Source organism: Cervus elaphus, chromosome 22 (assembly GCF_910594005.1).
Source record: "Cervus elaphus chromosome 22, mCerEla1.1, whole genome shotgun sequence".
In the NCBI taxonomy this organism is placed as follows: Eukaryota; Metazoa; Chordata; class Mammalia; order Artiodactyla; family Cervidae; genus Cervus; species Cervus elaphus.
In genome coordinates, this window is record NC_057836.1 from 54,607,367 (window position 1) to 54,619,848 (window position 12,482).

At 41.0% G+C, this 12,482-nt stretch overlaps 1 protein-coding gene across 4 annotated transcripts in view; it reads right to left on the reverse strand.

Moving 5' to 3' along the window:
• The window catches only part of NR1H4 (nuclear receptor subfamily 1 group H member 4), an 81,043-nt gene that overhangs the window by 34,922 nt on the left and 33,639 nt on the right, over window positions 1–12,482 (reverse strand). For all 4 annotated transcript variants that reach the window (XM_043882469.1, XM_043882467.1, XM_043882466.1 and 1 more), the window contains one exon: window positions 10,886–11,251. In XM_043882469.1, coding sequence (XP_043738404.1) covers window positions 10,886–11,251 — 366 coding nt within the window. The remainder of the gene's footprint in view (window positions 1–10,885; window positions 11,252–12,482) is intronic.

Consider the following 12,482-nt stretch of genomic DNA (forward strand, 5'->3'; position numbering starts at 1 on the left):
ATTCTCCCTCTCCCACCTCAGCTGTCTCTTCCACATCTGCTCACTGGTAGAAAGCTGCAACAGAGCAGAAACTAGAGAGAATTGCTGCCAATACTAAACTAGGTAAACTTGGTCTCCATCACATACTTTCTTAGACTTCAGGATCTCAGTTTTTCTCTTTGAGTTGCTTGCTGAAAATTTTAGAACTCAACAACAGACTCCCAATCACCTGACAGGTGACTGTTTTAAATCACTGTTTTTCAAAAAGCAAACTCTCAAACTCTTGAATTACAGTTGGTGAAAATTAGTCTTAACTATTTAGTCCTCGCTAATGGCTTCCGTGGTAAAGAATCCGCCTGCCAGTGCAGGAGACACGGTTCAGTTCCTGGGCTGGGAAGATCCCCTGGAGAAGGAAATGGCAACCCACTCCAGTATTCTTGCGTGGGAAATCCCATGGACAGAGGAGCCTGGTGGGCTACAGTCCATGGAATGGCAAGAGAGTCAGACACGACTTAGTGACTAAACAACAACAACGTTTTTTTAAGTCCCCCCCATCTTAACTCTTAGGGAGTCACAAAAATATGTCAACCTGGTTTTTCAACACTTACTTTGATCACTACCGTTTCTCTTTTTAATTAATTAATAAATCTACTTATTGGCTCACTGGGTCTTCATTGCTGCAAGCAGGGGCTATAGTTGTGGTGCACAGACTTCTCCTTGCCATGGCTTCTCCTGTTGCAGAGTATGGGCTGCAGAGCCCGTGGGCTTTCAGTAACTGTCTTACATAAGCTCAGTAGTTGTGGCACATGGGTTTTGTTGCCCGGCTGTATGTGGAATCTTCCTTGACCAGGGATCAAACTCGTGTCCCCAGCACTGGCAGGCAGATTCTTAACCACCAGGGAAGTCCACTACAATTTGTAATAATCTTTTTACCTTATATAAATTAAAAAAGATCCGACTTTGAATTATCTTTGGAAGTTGTCTAATGTTACTCTAAAGTAGACAAATCTGCAGACAACTAAGTAGTCACAGGGCATTCATTATACTTCTATACTCCCTCTGGGGAAAAAAATACCATGAAATAAGAGAAAAATTCAATAAAATATCATAGTCTATAAAAAATGTTTGAATACAACTTCATCAGTGTATCAAAAATGTTGACGAACCTCAGAAAGACAGAAATCAGAGTAAATTTATGAAGAAACATGGCCCAAGACTGGTGCAGAAGAGTTCAGGAGTAGTAGCAATGGGGAAGTTCCAAGTTCAGATACAAGTAGATGCAGAGAGGGCCCTGAAGCATTGATGAGGAGCACTGGGTTAAGCCAGGGGTTGGCTAACTACAGCTTAAAGGATCAGTTTAGCTTCCTGACTATTTCTGTATGGCCCACAAACCTGAGAATGATTTTTACACATTTTAATGGTTGAAAGAAATCAAAACAGGAATATTTGTAGTATGTAAAAATTACATGACATTTAAATGTCGGCATCCATAAATAAAGTTTTATTGGAACAAAACCATAATCATTAGTTTACATATCTACTTCTGCACTACAATGGCAGACTCAAAGAGCTGTTACAGAGACCTTAATACCTGTAAAGCCTAAAATACTAACTTTCTGCCTCTTTACATACAGAAAGTGTTTGCCAGCCCCCATGCTAAGCCAGGGATAGCAGTAGTACTTGCATGCAGTCTCAAGAAACAAATCCAGGTCAGTGAGGGAGGGCAAGGAGGAACAGGGAATCCTTATGCTCAGACGACAAGGACCAGAACATTCCATCTAACAGCAAATCTTGTCCTCCTTCCTGACAGGGAAAAGCAGGCTACAGAAACACAAAGAGCATCCTTAGAGAAGTGGACAAGGAATATCCTTGTCTACTCAATGAAATTACTCTTGTTTCTAGTTATTTGGGAATTGTCTTTGCATAATTAAGTGCTTCGTCTCTCTTGAGTCAATCAAGAGAGACAGAAGACATAAATTATTATTATCAGAAAAAAAGAGGGCCATCCTAATAGTTTTATGTAGCCTCAATGTGCCAGGAAGAAGCACACAACCATCTTAATAGTTTTATTTATTCCTGACGACACATCTGGAGTGGGGTCCTCCATCCTGCAGGCAATCCTGTCATGTCCCTAGCCAGCATCCTCTCCTCTCCTAGACTTTGTTACAAACTTGCCTTTTCAATCTCTCAACACCAGTCCATACTGCTGACTCTCAGCTAACGGCTGAGTTTCTTATTTAACTGACAAAATTAAACCTTTCAGAAGAGAATTTCCATGTGTACCACCATGAAATCCATCAATCTGTCTGTATTTGTACTACATAATCTGCCTTCCTTCCTTTTACTAAAGATGGACTGGTCCTCTTCTAAACCAAACCCACCCTAAAACAAAACCCTCCCTTAGCCCCCATCCTTCTATTCATTGCCCTGCTCTCTGCTCCTCTTTGTGACAAGACTTCTTTAACGAGTAGTCCACATTGGCTGTCTCCACTTGATCTCCTCTGTTTTCTCTTAAACCCATGCCAATTAGACTTTACCCCACCACAACTGAAAAGGATCCTCCACTTGATTCAGTTCTCAGTGCTCATCCTGACTGAACCATCATCAGTGTTTGATACAAATATGTGCTTCCTCTCTCTTGAGTAAACCAAGATAGAGAGAAGACATAAATTACTACTATCAGGAAAAAAAAAAAAAATAGAGGGCCATTACTGCTAATCCCATGGATATTAAGAACATAATAAAGAAATATTACCTTAAAAATTATATGCACCTTCTCTATATCTCTAAATCTGTGTTTGTAAGGAGGGAAGATAGTTCTGTGAAAATAAAGACTATCCAAATGACTAAAAACCAAAATGCAAAACACACACACACAAAACAAAACCACAAGTGCTTATCAGTGTTTGCCTCTTGGAAGCAGGAGTTGAGGTGGAAATGGTTGGGCAGGGGCTTTTCTACCATTTGACTTTTGAAAACCGTGTGCTCATTGCTTTGAAAAATGTCTCAGTGCCTAAAGGAATTGAAAGCAAAAACCACTGACACCCTCACCCCTACTGGGTATCTTTGGGAGAATAAGAGTAAATATAATGTCACTCTGCAGAGTTTGCCTAGCAGGTCTTTAACAGACATTTAAACTCCCAGGTCGGCAAATTTCCAGGCGCTGGAGGCTTACACTGTTCCCTTTAGTCACTACTTTCATATTTACATACTGCTTATATATTTAAACATTTTTTCTGTTTAAATCTAATTTTTATTGTCTTCAGTTTCTCTTATATCACTGCTCTATACTTATTAAAAATATCACTTTTTATCCACTGGAAATCACCCTTCTATCATTTCATTTTTCTGCATGTTCTTTTAGACACTGTTTTATTACTTTTGTAATTTTAACCTTTTTTGTTTGTTTTACTGATTTCTCCCTTTTATTTATTTTAGCTCAGCTGTGTGAACTGTTTTCCTACTTTGCTTCAAATGGTGACACTGAGCGCAAGAAGTTTGCTTTGTCACCATTGCATTTCCTAGGCTGAGAATACGGAGAAGGAGATGGCACCCCGCTCCAGGACTCTTGCCTGGAAAATCCTATGGACAGAGGAGCCTGGGAGGCTATCATCCATGTGGTCACAAAGAGTTGGACACAACTGAGTGACTTTACATACTTTACTTATGCTTAGAATAATGCCTGGAGTATAGCTGGCATTTAACAATATTTACTGAAAAAAAACTGAATTAATTCAAACTCCCAGCAGCTAGAGGCTTAATTAGTTAACTAATATGAAGAGAGAACTAAGATCATGGCATCTGGTCCCATCACTTCATGGCAAATTGATGGGGAAAAAGTGGAAGCAGTGACAGATTTTATTTTCTTGGGCTCCAAAATCACTGCAGGCGGTGACTGCAGCTTTGAAATTAAAAGATGCTTGCTTCTTGGAAGGAAGCTATGACAAATTTAGACAGCATATTAAAAATCAAAGCAAAGACATCATTTTGCCAATAAAGGTCCATCTAGTCAAAGCTGTGGTTTTTCTAGTAGTCATATACAGACATGAGAGTTGGACCATAAAGAAGGCTGAATACTGAAGAAATGATGCCTTCGAATTATGATGCTGTGTCAGGAAGCATTTAACAGTAAGATTCCTCTATGCTGTTTCCTATCTCTCTTGAGCCCTCTGCTCCTTATCAGTCCCTGTCAGGGGCAAGAGGAGCAGGCAAGCCTCTCTCTCCCAGGACGGAGATCAAAGAGATGGGATGCTTGCCTAGGATTTCCTTCATTAGCTTTTCCATTTGGTGAAAGGGGTTATTTACGACACTCTTTTGTTACGGATCGCCTCTTGGCCTTATGGCCTCTATTGCTCCTTGCTTCCTTGGTAAACTTGTAAAGTCTGGTCTCTTGATCTTTATCTAAAGAAGCTACTGGTATACATACTCTTACAGAATTCAGTAAAGCACCTTTGCTCCATCAGAGCTTGGGTCCCGTGTCTTTCTTTCTTTCTTTCTCTCTCTCTCTTTATTTCTGGCTGATTCCCTGGAGTGCGACAGCCGGCTGCGTAACCCAGGGCATATTAGCCTCTTTCCTTCTTTCACTCTCTCATCATCAACTCCAGACCACCAGGTTCTAGTCCAATAAAGGACCAGCAATGCTGGAGAAGACCCTTGAGAGTCCCTTGGACTGCAGGGATATCAAGCCAGTCCATCCTAAAGGAAATTAACCCTGAGTGTTCACTGGAAGGACTGAGCTGAAGCAGAAGCTCCAATACTTTGGCCACGTGGCGTGAAGAACCAACTCACTAAAAAAGACCCTGATGCTAGGAAAGATTGAAGGCAAAGGAGAAGAGGGCAACAGAGGATGAGATAGTTAGATAGCATCACCAACTCAATGGAACGAATCTGAGCAAACTTTGGGAGACAGTGGAAGCCAGGGAAGCCTGGCGTGCTGCAGTCCATGGGCTCGCAAAGAGTCAGACACAACTTAGCGACTGAACAACAACAACAAATGATCCAAATTAGGGAGGCTGGATGAAGATAAGAATAACAATGATAAAATAGCAGGAATTCATCAACAAAACAAAAATAGCATTTGCTTTTTGAACACCCAAATGTGCCAGGTACAAAGCTAGATGTTTTAAAATCAATGTCTCATTTTATTCTTCATGGCAATCCAGTGATAACAATAATAATAGTGGAAGGACATTTATACTATGTTAACTGCTTTATACATATTACCTTATTTAAATCTATGTCAAAGGGCTTTCTTGAAAATGAAAGGTGTTAGTACATGTAAAGTCTCCAGATAAAGCCTGCACAAAATCATCACTCAATATATGTTATTTATCTGTCTCTCATCCTCACATTACCATCATCATCATCTCACCCTCCTCCTCCTCATCTTTATTATTATCCTCATTTTACAGGTAAGGACTCTGAAGCCCAGAGACATTAAGTTACTTGGAAGAGAATCAGCTGGTTGGAATCCAGGTTATCTGCCTTCTGAGTCCTACTCTTCCCAAGATTTTGTAACACTTATTACAAAAGGCATCCCATGCAGTGAAATTCTTTAAACCCTACCCCTTGAATCACACTCTAAAATAATTTGACCTATAGAGTTCTTTGAGACCCTTACTGCATTTTATAAAATCAGACCCCAAAATCAAATAGGATTTCAGTAAGTTTGGACTGTGAAGAAAGCTGAGTGCCAAAGAATTGATGCTTTTGAACTGTGGTGTTGGAGAAGACTCTTGAGAGTCCCTTGGACTGCAAGGAGATCCAACCAGTCCATCCTAAAGGAGATCAGTCCTGGGTGTTCATTGGAAGGACTGATGTTGAAGCTGAAACTCCAATAATTTGGCCACCTCATGTGAAGAGTTGACTAATTGGAAAAGACCCTGATGCTGGGAGGGATTGGGGGCAGGAGGAGAAGGGGATGACAGAGGATGAGATGGCTGGATGGCATCACCGACTCGATGGGCATGAGTTTGAGTAAGCTCCGGGAGTTGGTGATGGACAGGGAGGCCTGGCATGCTGCGATTCATGGGGTCGCAAAGAGTCGGACACGACTGAGCGACTGAACTGAACTGAACTGATAAGTAAGTCAGGGTATCTCAACTCTGATCCATAAACAAAAGATCTATTGGAAACACTATATTTGCCCAATATACCACAATTGTTTCAATAATTCTGGAATCTTCTCTTAAACTACAGAACTAAGTGGGTTCACTACGTTATATAAAAATATGTTCAAATGGATGAAAAGCCTCTCATTTACTCATAAAATGCCTTTTAAAAGTTCTACCATTTTCTCACTGATAGGCTAGACTTTCCTGGCATGGAGATGGGTTGTGAGTGACATTGACCTATTTGTGAATGCAGCCATTTGAAATATCCAGTCAGATGTAGATCAGTTTCGTTAGCTGAGGCTTGAGGTTTGAATAAAAATTCATCCAAACCTTAGCATATTTCCATATGCTCCACTGATAACTGAAGGGAGGGACAGGTCTCGATTTAATCTCGCGCCGAGCAAACGACAGCCACTGTCACGCGGCCTTATGCTTGTGTTCTGTAGTTATTACATTTTTAAAAAAGAATCAGAATTTATCTTATTGATGCCATAAGTGTTTATATCAAATCAAACCTTTAAGAAAAATTAAAATATTTCTAACAGCGAAATCAGGAAGTTTAGCAAAGTTTAAAATCTTTCCTTTGTTTTTAAGTTTTAAAAAATTTTCTCATGGGTATGTATGAGTGTGTGTGTGTTTAAAGTATTACACCCGTGACTGATCTGAGTGACGTCCTAAGGCAAGAGAGCTACCAGGATCTTTGCATCTAAAAATCTTACTTAATCCTCAGAAGCTCTGTGAAATAGATATTAACCCTAGTTTGCAGACTGGAGGTTCAAAGAAGTTACATATTCTGTCAGCTAAGGACTGGCTAACTGGATGCGTGCACTCTCTACTGTAAGGGCAGGATAGTTGAACACAGTCTTTCCCAGACTCCCTTGCTGCTAAATGTGGATATGATTTAACCTCTGCCAAACAGATCATCTTGTAAGATATTTGAAAAGTGAAAGTGAAACAAAAGCTATGCTTCTGCTGTTTGTGCTGGAAACCAGGATTGCAAAGTTCTGCTATGGCAGCATCTTGGTTTCCAGTTGCTAGCTTCCAGGGCACTAAGAAAGTTGTCACAGGGCCTTCATCTTTTGTATGTACAGATTTAGCTGGCACGCCATGGCTCTGGAGCCAGTAATTGCAGTAAGGCAGCTCCCTGTCCCTAAAGGGCAGATATGGTGCTGTGTTCCTGAAGTCAACAGTTTAGCTTCCTGCCTCCCCATCTTCTTGGACAACAACTGCCCTGGCATTCCAGTTCTGCATGTGACTTAGACTATCCTCCTGGAACACAGCACAGACGCTGTTCCTCTGCCCTTCCAACTTTTCCTGTATGGATTCTTCTCTTCTTAAAATTCTGTTTCTGCTTTACTTTGTTGAACATTGACTAATTAATATGTTAAGTAACTTGCTTAGTCAGCCGAGAAGTACAGATTCCGTGCATGCCTGTCAAATCCCAGAGCTCACACTCCCTTTGATGGAGCATTATGGAGTGAGATTCCTTTTGTGTGGTAAATGCAGATACCCAAGGGGTGTGGGGTGGGGACACCGAGTTGGCTAAGCTGTTAGGCCCGCAGGTATTGGTGCTTTGGCTTGTACTCTACCCTATTCTGTGCACCTCCTCCCCGTTCACTAAGCTAGAACAATTTTCATTTGTTTCCGACTCTTTGCAACCCTATGGACTACAAACCCACCAGACTCCTCTGTCTATGGGATCCTCTAGGCAGGAATACTGGAGTGGGTAGCCATTCCCTTCTTCAAGGGATCTTCCTGACCCAGAAATCGAATTGCAGACAGATTTTTCATCAAGAAAGCATGAAGGAGCCAATTATTGACTTTTCAGTCACTAAAGTCTAAGCCCCAAGATCCCAGACACTAATAAAGTTTCCCCAGATTGGAAGAGGCAGACAAGCAAAGAGTAATGACACATTGAATATCTGAGAAGGTCCCGCCCTCTGTCCCTGCCACCCCCTAATTCTCAGACCGAGTCCTGGATACTGTACTGAAAGCTTGCTTATAGGAGCTCCACATCATTGGGGAATCCTGGAATGGAGGGATTCTTGTGCTTTTTCCAGGGGAGAGTATGGGGAGGCCCCGGGGGTTCCCTGCACCCAGTGAGGCTCAGAAGCAAATGATATAGCTATGGGGTCTCCCTGGAGAACCAGGCCTTCCAGGTGACCCTGTGGGGCTGGCCAGGAAGGAGGGGTGTGGTCAGGACACCAGAACAGGGGCTCAGAGGCCTTTCCCACTGGTGACTGAAGGCCAGAAAGAACATTCTCCCACGGATGCTGGACTGAGTCCCACCTCTGGGCCCACTCCCTCCATGTGCAAGCGTGTGTGCTGAGTGACTTCAGTTGTGTCTGACTCTGTGCGACCCTGTGGACTGCAGCCTGCCAGGCTCCTCTGTCCATGGATTCTCCAGGAAAGAACACTGGAGTGGGTTGCCAGACCCAGGAACTGAACCTGTGGCTCTTACACCTCCTGCGTTGGTAGGTAGGTTCTTACCACTAGCACCACCTGGGAAGCCCAATCCCTCCACAATGCTATGTAATTCTGGAATTCAGAGGAAACCTCAGGAAAATTCAGTAGAATCATCCTGAGTTAATGAAATGAGGTTTCCACCAGGGCTCGAAATTGGATTAAACCCAGTTACATAAAAGAAGAAATATTTTTCTTTCATGCATACCCTGAGTGCTGGGCTCTCTCACTGCACAACTCCCAATTAATTCTGATGCTGGACTCAACTCTTTTAAAATTAAGGTCAAGGAGAGTTACTGCTCTAGAACAGGGGTCAGCAAATTACAGCTAGGCCCAGAAGCCAGATTCAGCCCACTACATGTTTTTTATTTTCCTGCCTATTTTTGTAGGCTAAGTAAAGCCACTCTTCCATAGCTGAGTTGCCGAGTTGTGTAATTGCAACAAAGACCGCTACAGTGCAAAGCCTACCGTATTTGCTATTCATCTCTTTACAGAAAAAAAATTGCCAGCCCCTGATATGGAACATGGGCCCTGCCTGACTCTGTCTCATTTCCTGTCTTGCACTCTTGTCCTTTTGCTGTCATCATGGGGGCAAAGTCTCATATCAAAATCAATGGAAAAGCTCTGCCTTTCTCTGCTCTTACAAACGTATCCAGGTTCAGATCCAGCTTGTCCTCCCTGAACTGCCCTGAGAATCAGCCCTCCTTAGACCAGACTTCTGTACCCTTGTCTAACCCTGCACTTGCCTACCAGCCTCCCAGCTCTGACTTTTCTTCTATATCCTTTGTGGGCTTCTCATGCCGTCTGCTTTTGGAGTGGCTGTTTCTTGTGGTTGTCCACAGCACTCTGGTGTTCCTCTACTCACTCCACCACAGCTGAGAATTCTGAGGAGAACCAGACTTCACGCCAGCCTTCACCTGTAAGGGGGTGATCTGGCCCAGGTTACTGACCTCAGGGTTTTATTCCCTTGGCTTGGATAACACCAATATCTCAATGCCTAAATGGAGCACTTGATTCTCTTCCTTTGACTACCAAGTTAGTCAATGTTGGCTTGAACAAATAGCTCAAAGAGCAGTAATAAATGCTCTGGAGTCAGCTTTAGAAGCAGGAGATTTGAGGCTATGTCCCTTCTTATCTAGGAAGTGATGAGCACGGATTTTCATTATGTCATTCCAAAAAACCACTTTCTCCACATTTACTACATACCAGACACTGTGTTAGATGCTATGAGGTGTGGCAAAGCTGAAAAAGACATAATCTATGTCTTCAAAGAGTTTATATGTTCTTTTTATCCACATGGACTTGACCCTCCACAAAAAGGATAAAAGTATTTTGAAGGTCATAAAAGAATCTTTAAAATTTTCTTTATAGATCTGTCTTAATTTTTTAATTTGGGGTATAAATACTGTTTTTGGGGAAAAAAATCTCATGAAGTCACACCAAGTTTTAGACAAAGTGATCATCTGAACTTTCAAAAGTTTGAAATGTCCTCGACCATTCTTCTGTAGCTGGGTCCTCTGTTTATTTTTGTGGCAATCACTGGCATCTGGAAACACTAAATTGGCATAGCATTCAACAGATTCTACTCAAGGGATAGTTCTTAATCAGCTTTCGATGACCTAGAAGCTAACATGGTAGCATCCCATAAATACTTACTGAATGAACAAATTAAAAAATAAATAGGTGAACCTACTAGTCCACTACGTTCTTCCTCTCAAATTATACAAACTTATCATTTGTGCCCTCATTAGGAGAATGATCACATAGGGATTCATACTGAGTCATTTTCATGTTTCATATGTTGTATTTTATCTATCCTATATGGATTGCAATTTTATTGATTCCCCTATAGCACTGCTATGTCCCTGTTAAGTGAAATATTTGTTGAATATTAGCTATTCCTTTTTGTTTCCTTCTGTTTGCCTTCCTCTGTCTCTTTCTCAATTAACTAGAGTACATGAAAATGTATTTTTAAATATTTACTGAATAAAGTCTTATTCTCCTTGACCTTAATTTTAAGACAGAGGAGTTCAGCAATGTCTCTTTCTTAAAAAGACAATAAAAACAAACAAAACCCACAATCATAAATTCCTTCTAACTATATGTGAGGTTGTGAATAGGGAAAAGGTTACTTATATCCAAGCTAAATACTCTAATAAGTAGAAACCTATGACATCCCAATGAAGGTGAGGAGATAAGAAGAGGGAGAAGCAGAAGAAGAGAAATGGGAAGTTATTTGGGAAAAGGAAAGAATCCAGTTTTGAGGGATTTCAACAACAAATATAAAAAAACCTTAGTAAGGAGAAAACTGCCAACCAAAAGATGTTTACCTTTGCATCCCTCACAGGTCAGGGCGTTATAGTGGTATCCAGAAGCCCTGTCTCCGCAAACGACACAGAGCTCATCCCCTTTGATTCTCCCTGCTGAGGCTCCCAGTCGGGCCTTCTTTGTTACAGGAATCTCCACTACCTCAGTCTCTCCCTGATAGAGAGTCTCAGCAGGCATTCGCCTGAGTTCATATATTCCAGGAGAGTACCACTCTTCAGGCTGCTGGGGATAGAAACCCACATTGGAATAATAGGAAGAAGAGGAAATCTGTGGTTGAACTTGGGGAAACTGAACGTTGTTGTATTGTGAGTACGGCTCCACTTCTAGATTCTGTCCCAGAGGACCTGCCACTTGTTCTGTCAGTACACCTGGAAAAAAGTGACAACAAAACTGGAATTGATACCATCATTCTATAAACAAGAGGCAGTTTAGCATATGGTGAGGAGTACAGGCTCTAAGGAAAGACTGAAATATTTAAATATTTACATTAAAATTTTAACATAAAAATTAACTTTTTTACAGTAAAAAAAAAAAAAACTATTAAAAGATTAAATGACAAAATTAAAAGCTCAGAAAGATATTTGCAACATAGAGGACAGACAAAACACTCATGTCATTAATATATAAAGAGCTTTTGCAAATCAATAAGAAAATATTCAACATGGAAAGAAGGAAAACATACAATGATGCTTAAAAGAAAAACAAAAAGGAAAGTTGGACAACATTCAACAATTCACAGTAAAAAAGGTAACAGGTAAACATACAAATGCTGTCTTTTCTCATTTCTGTCTCATGAAATCCTATGAAGTGGGTAATAGTATTATCCTCACTTACAACTGAGTATTCCAAGGTCGAGAATAGTTCGGCAACTTTACTCCTACACACCTAAGTAGCTGAGATTTGAACTTTGAATCTGACTTCAAAGCCCAAGTGCTGAATTGCTCCTCTCTGGAATGATTTCAAATGTGTGATGTTTCAAAGAATGATGGTAAAGATTTTCTCTTCCTTCTTTTATACTTGAGTTTACTAGTCCCTTCAGTGCCTCCATTTGCAGGTAACCTATAACCAGGCCTGCAAGACTATGAATGACCCTACTATTTCTTTCTTTCCCAGCCACTTCCCATGTTCTGACTTTGTATTCCATGAATGTGCCTTGCACTTCCAGAGTCAAAACCTCTCCCACATGCTGCTTCCTGAGTCCTCCACACAGCTACCCCCTCCAAGAGCATCATCTCACTATTCTCCACTTATCTTTAAATTTCCCATTAAGTATAGCTTCTCTTGGGATGTATTCCTTGACCCTGGGTTCTGAACCTAGTTATATGTACTTACCTACCCTGCCTAAGCCTCCCTTATCTGTAAAGAGAAGACTCCATGCTTCATAATATTACAGTTCTTCTTTATATCAAAACCTCTATAAGTTTATGACCAACAGTTTATGGGCATTACAATTAACAGCCATTCTACAATGACAAAGTGGAAAATATGTATGTTAAATATTAGTTGAGAAAAAAAAAAGCTTTCTGCATTGATCCAGGAAATGATTAATGCAACACAAAGTATACAGTACCTGTGTGAAATCAATTTTGTTTCTTTCAT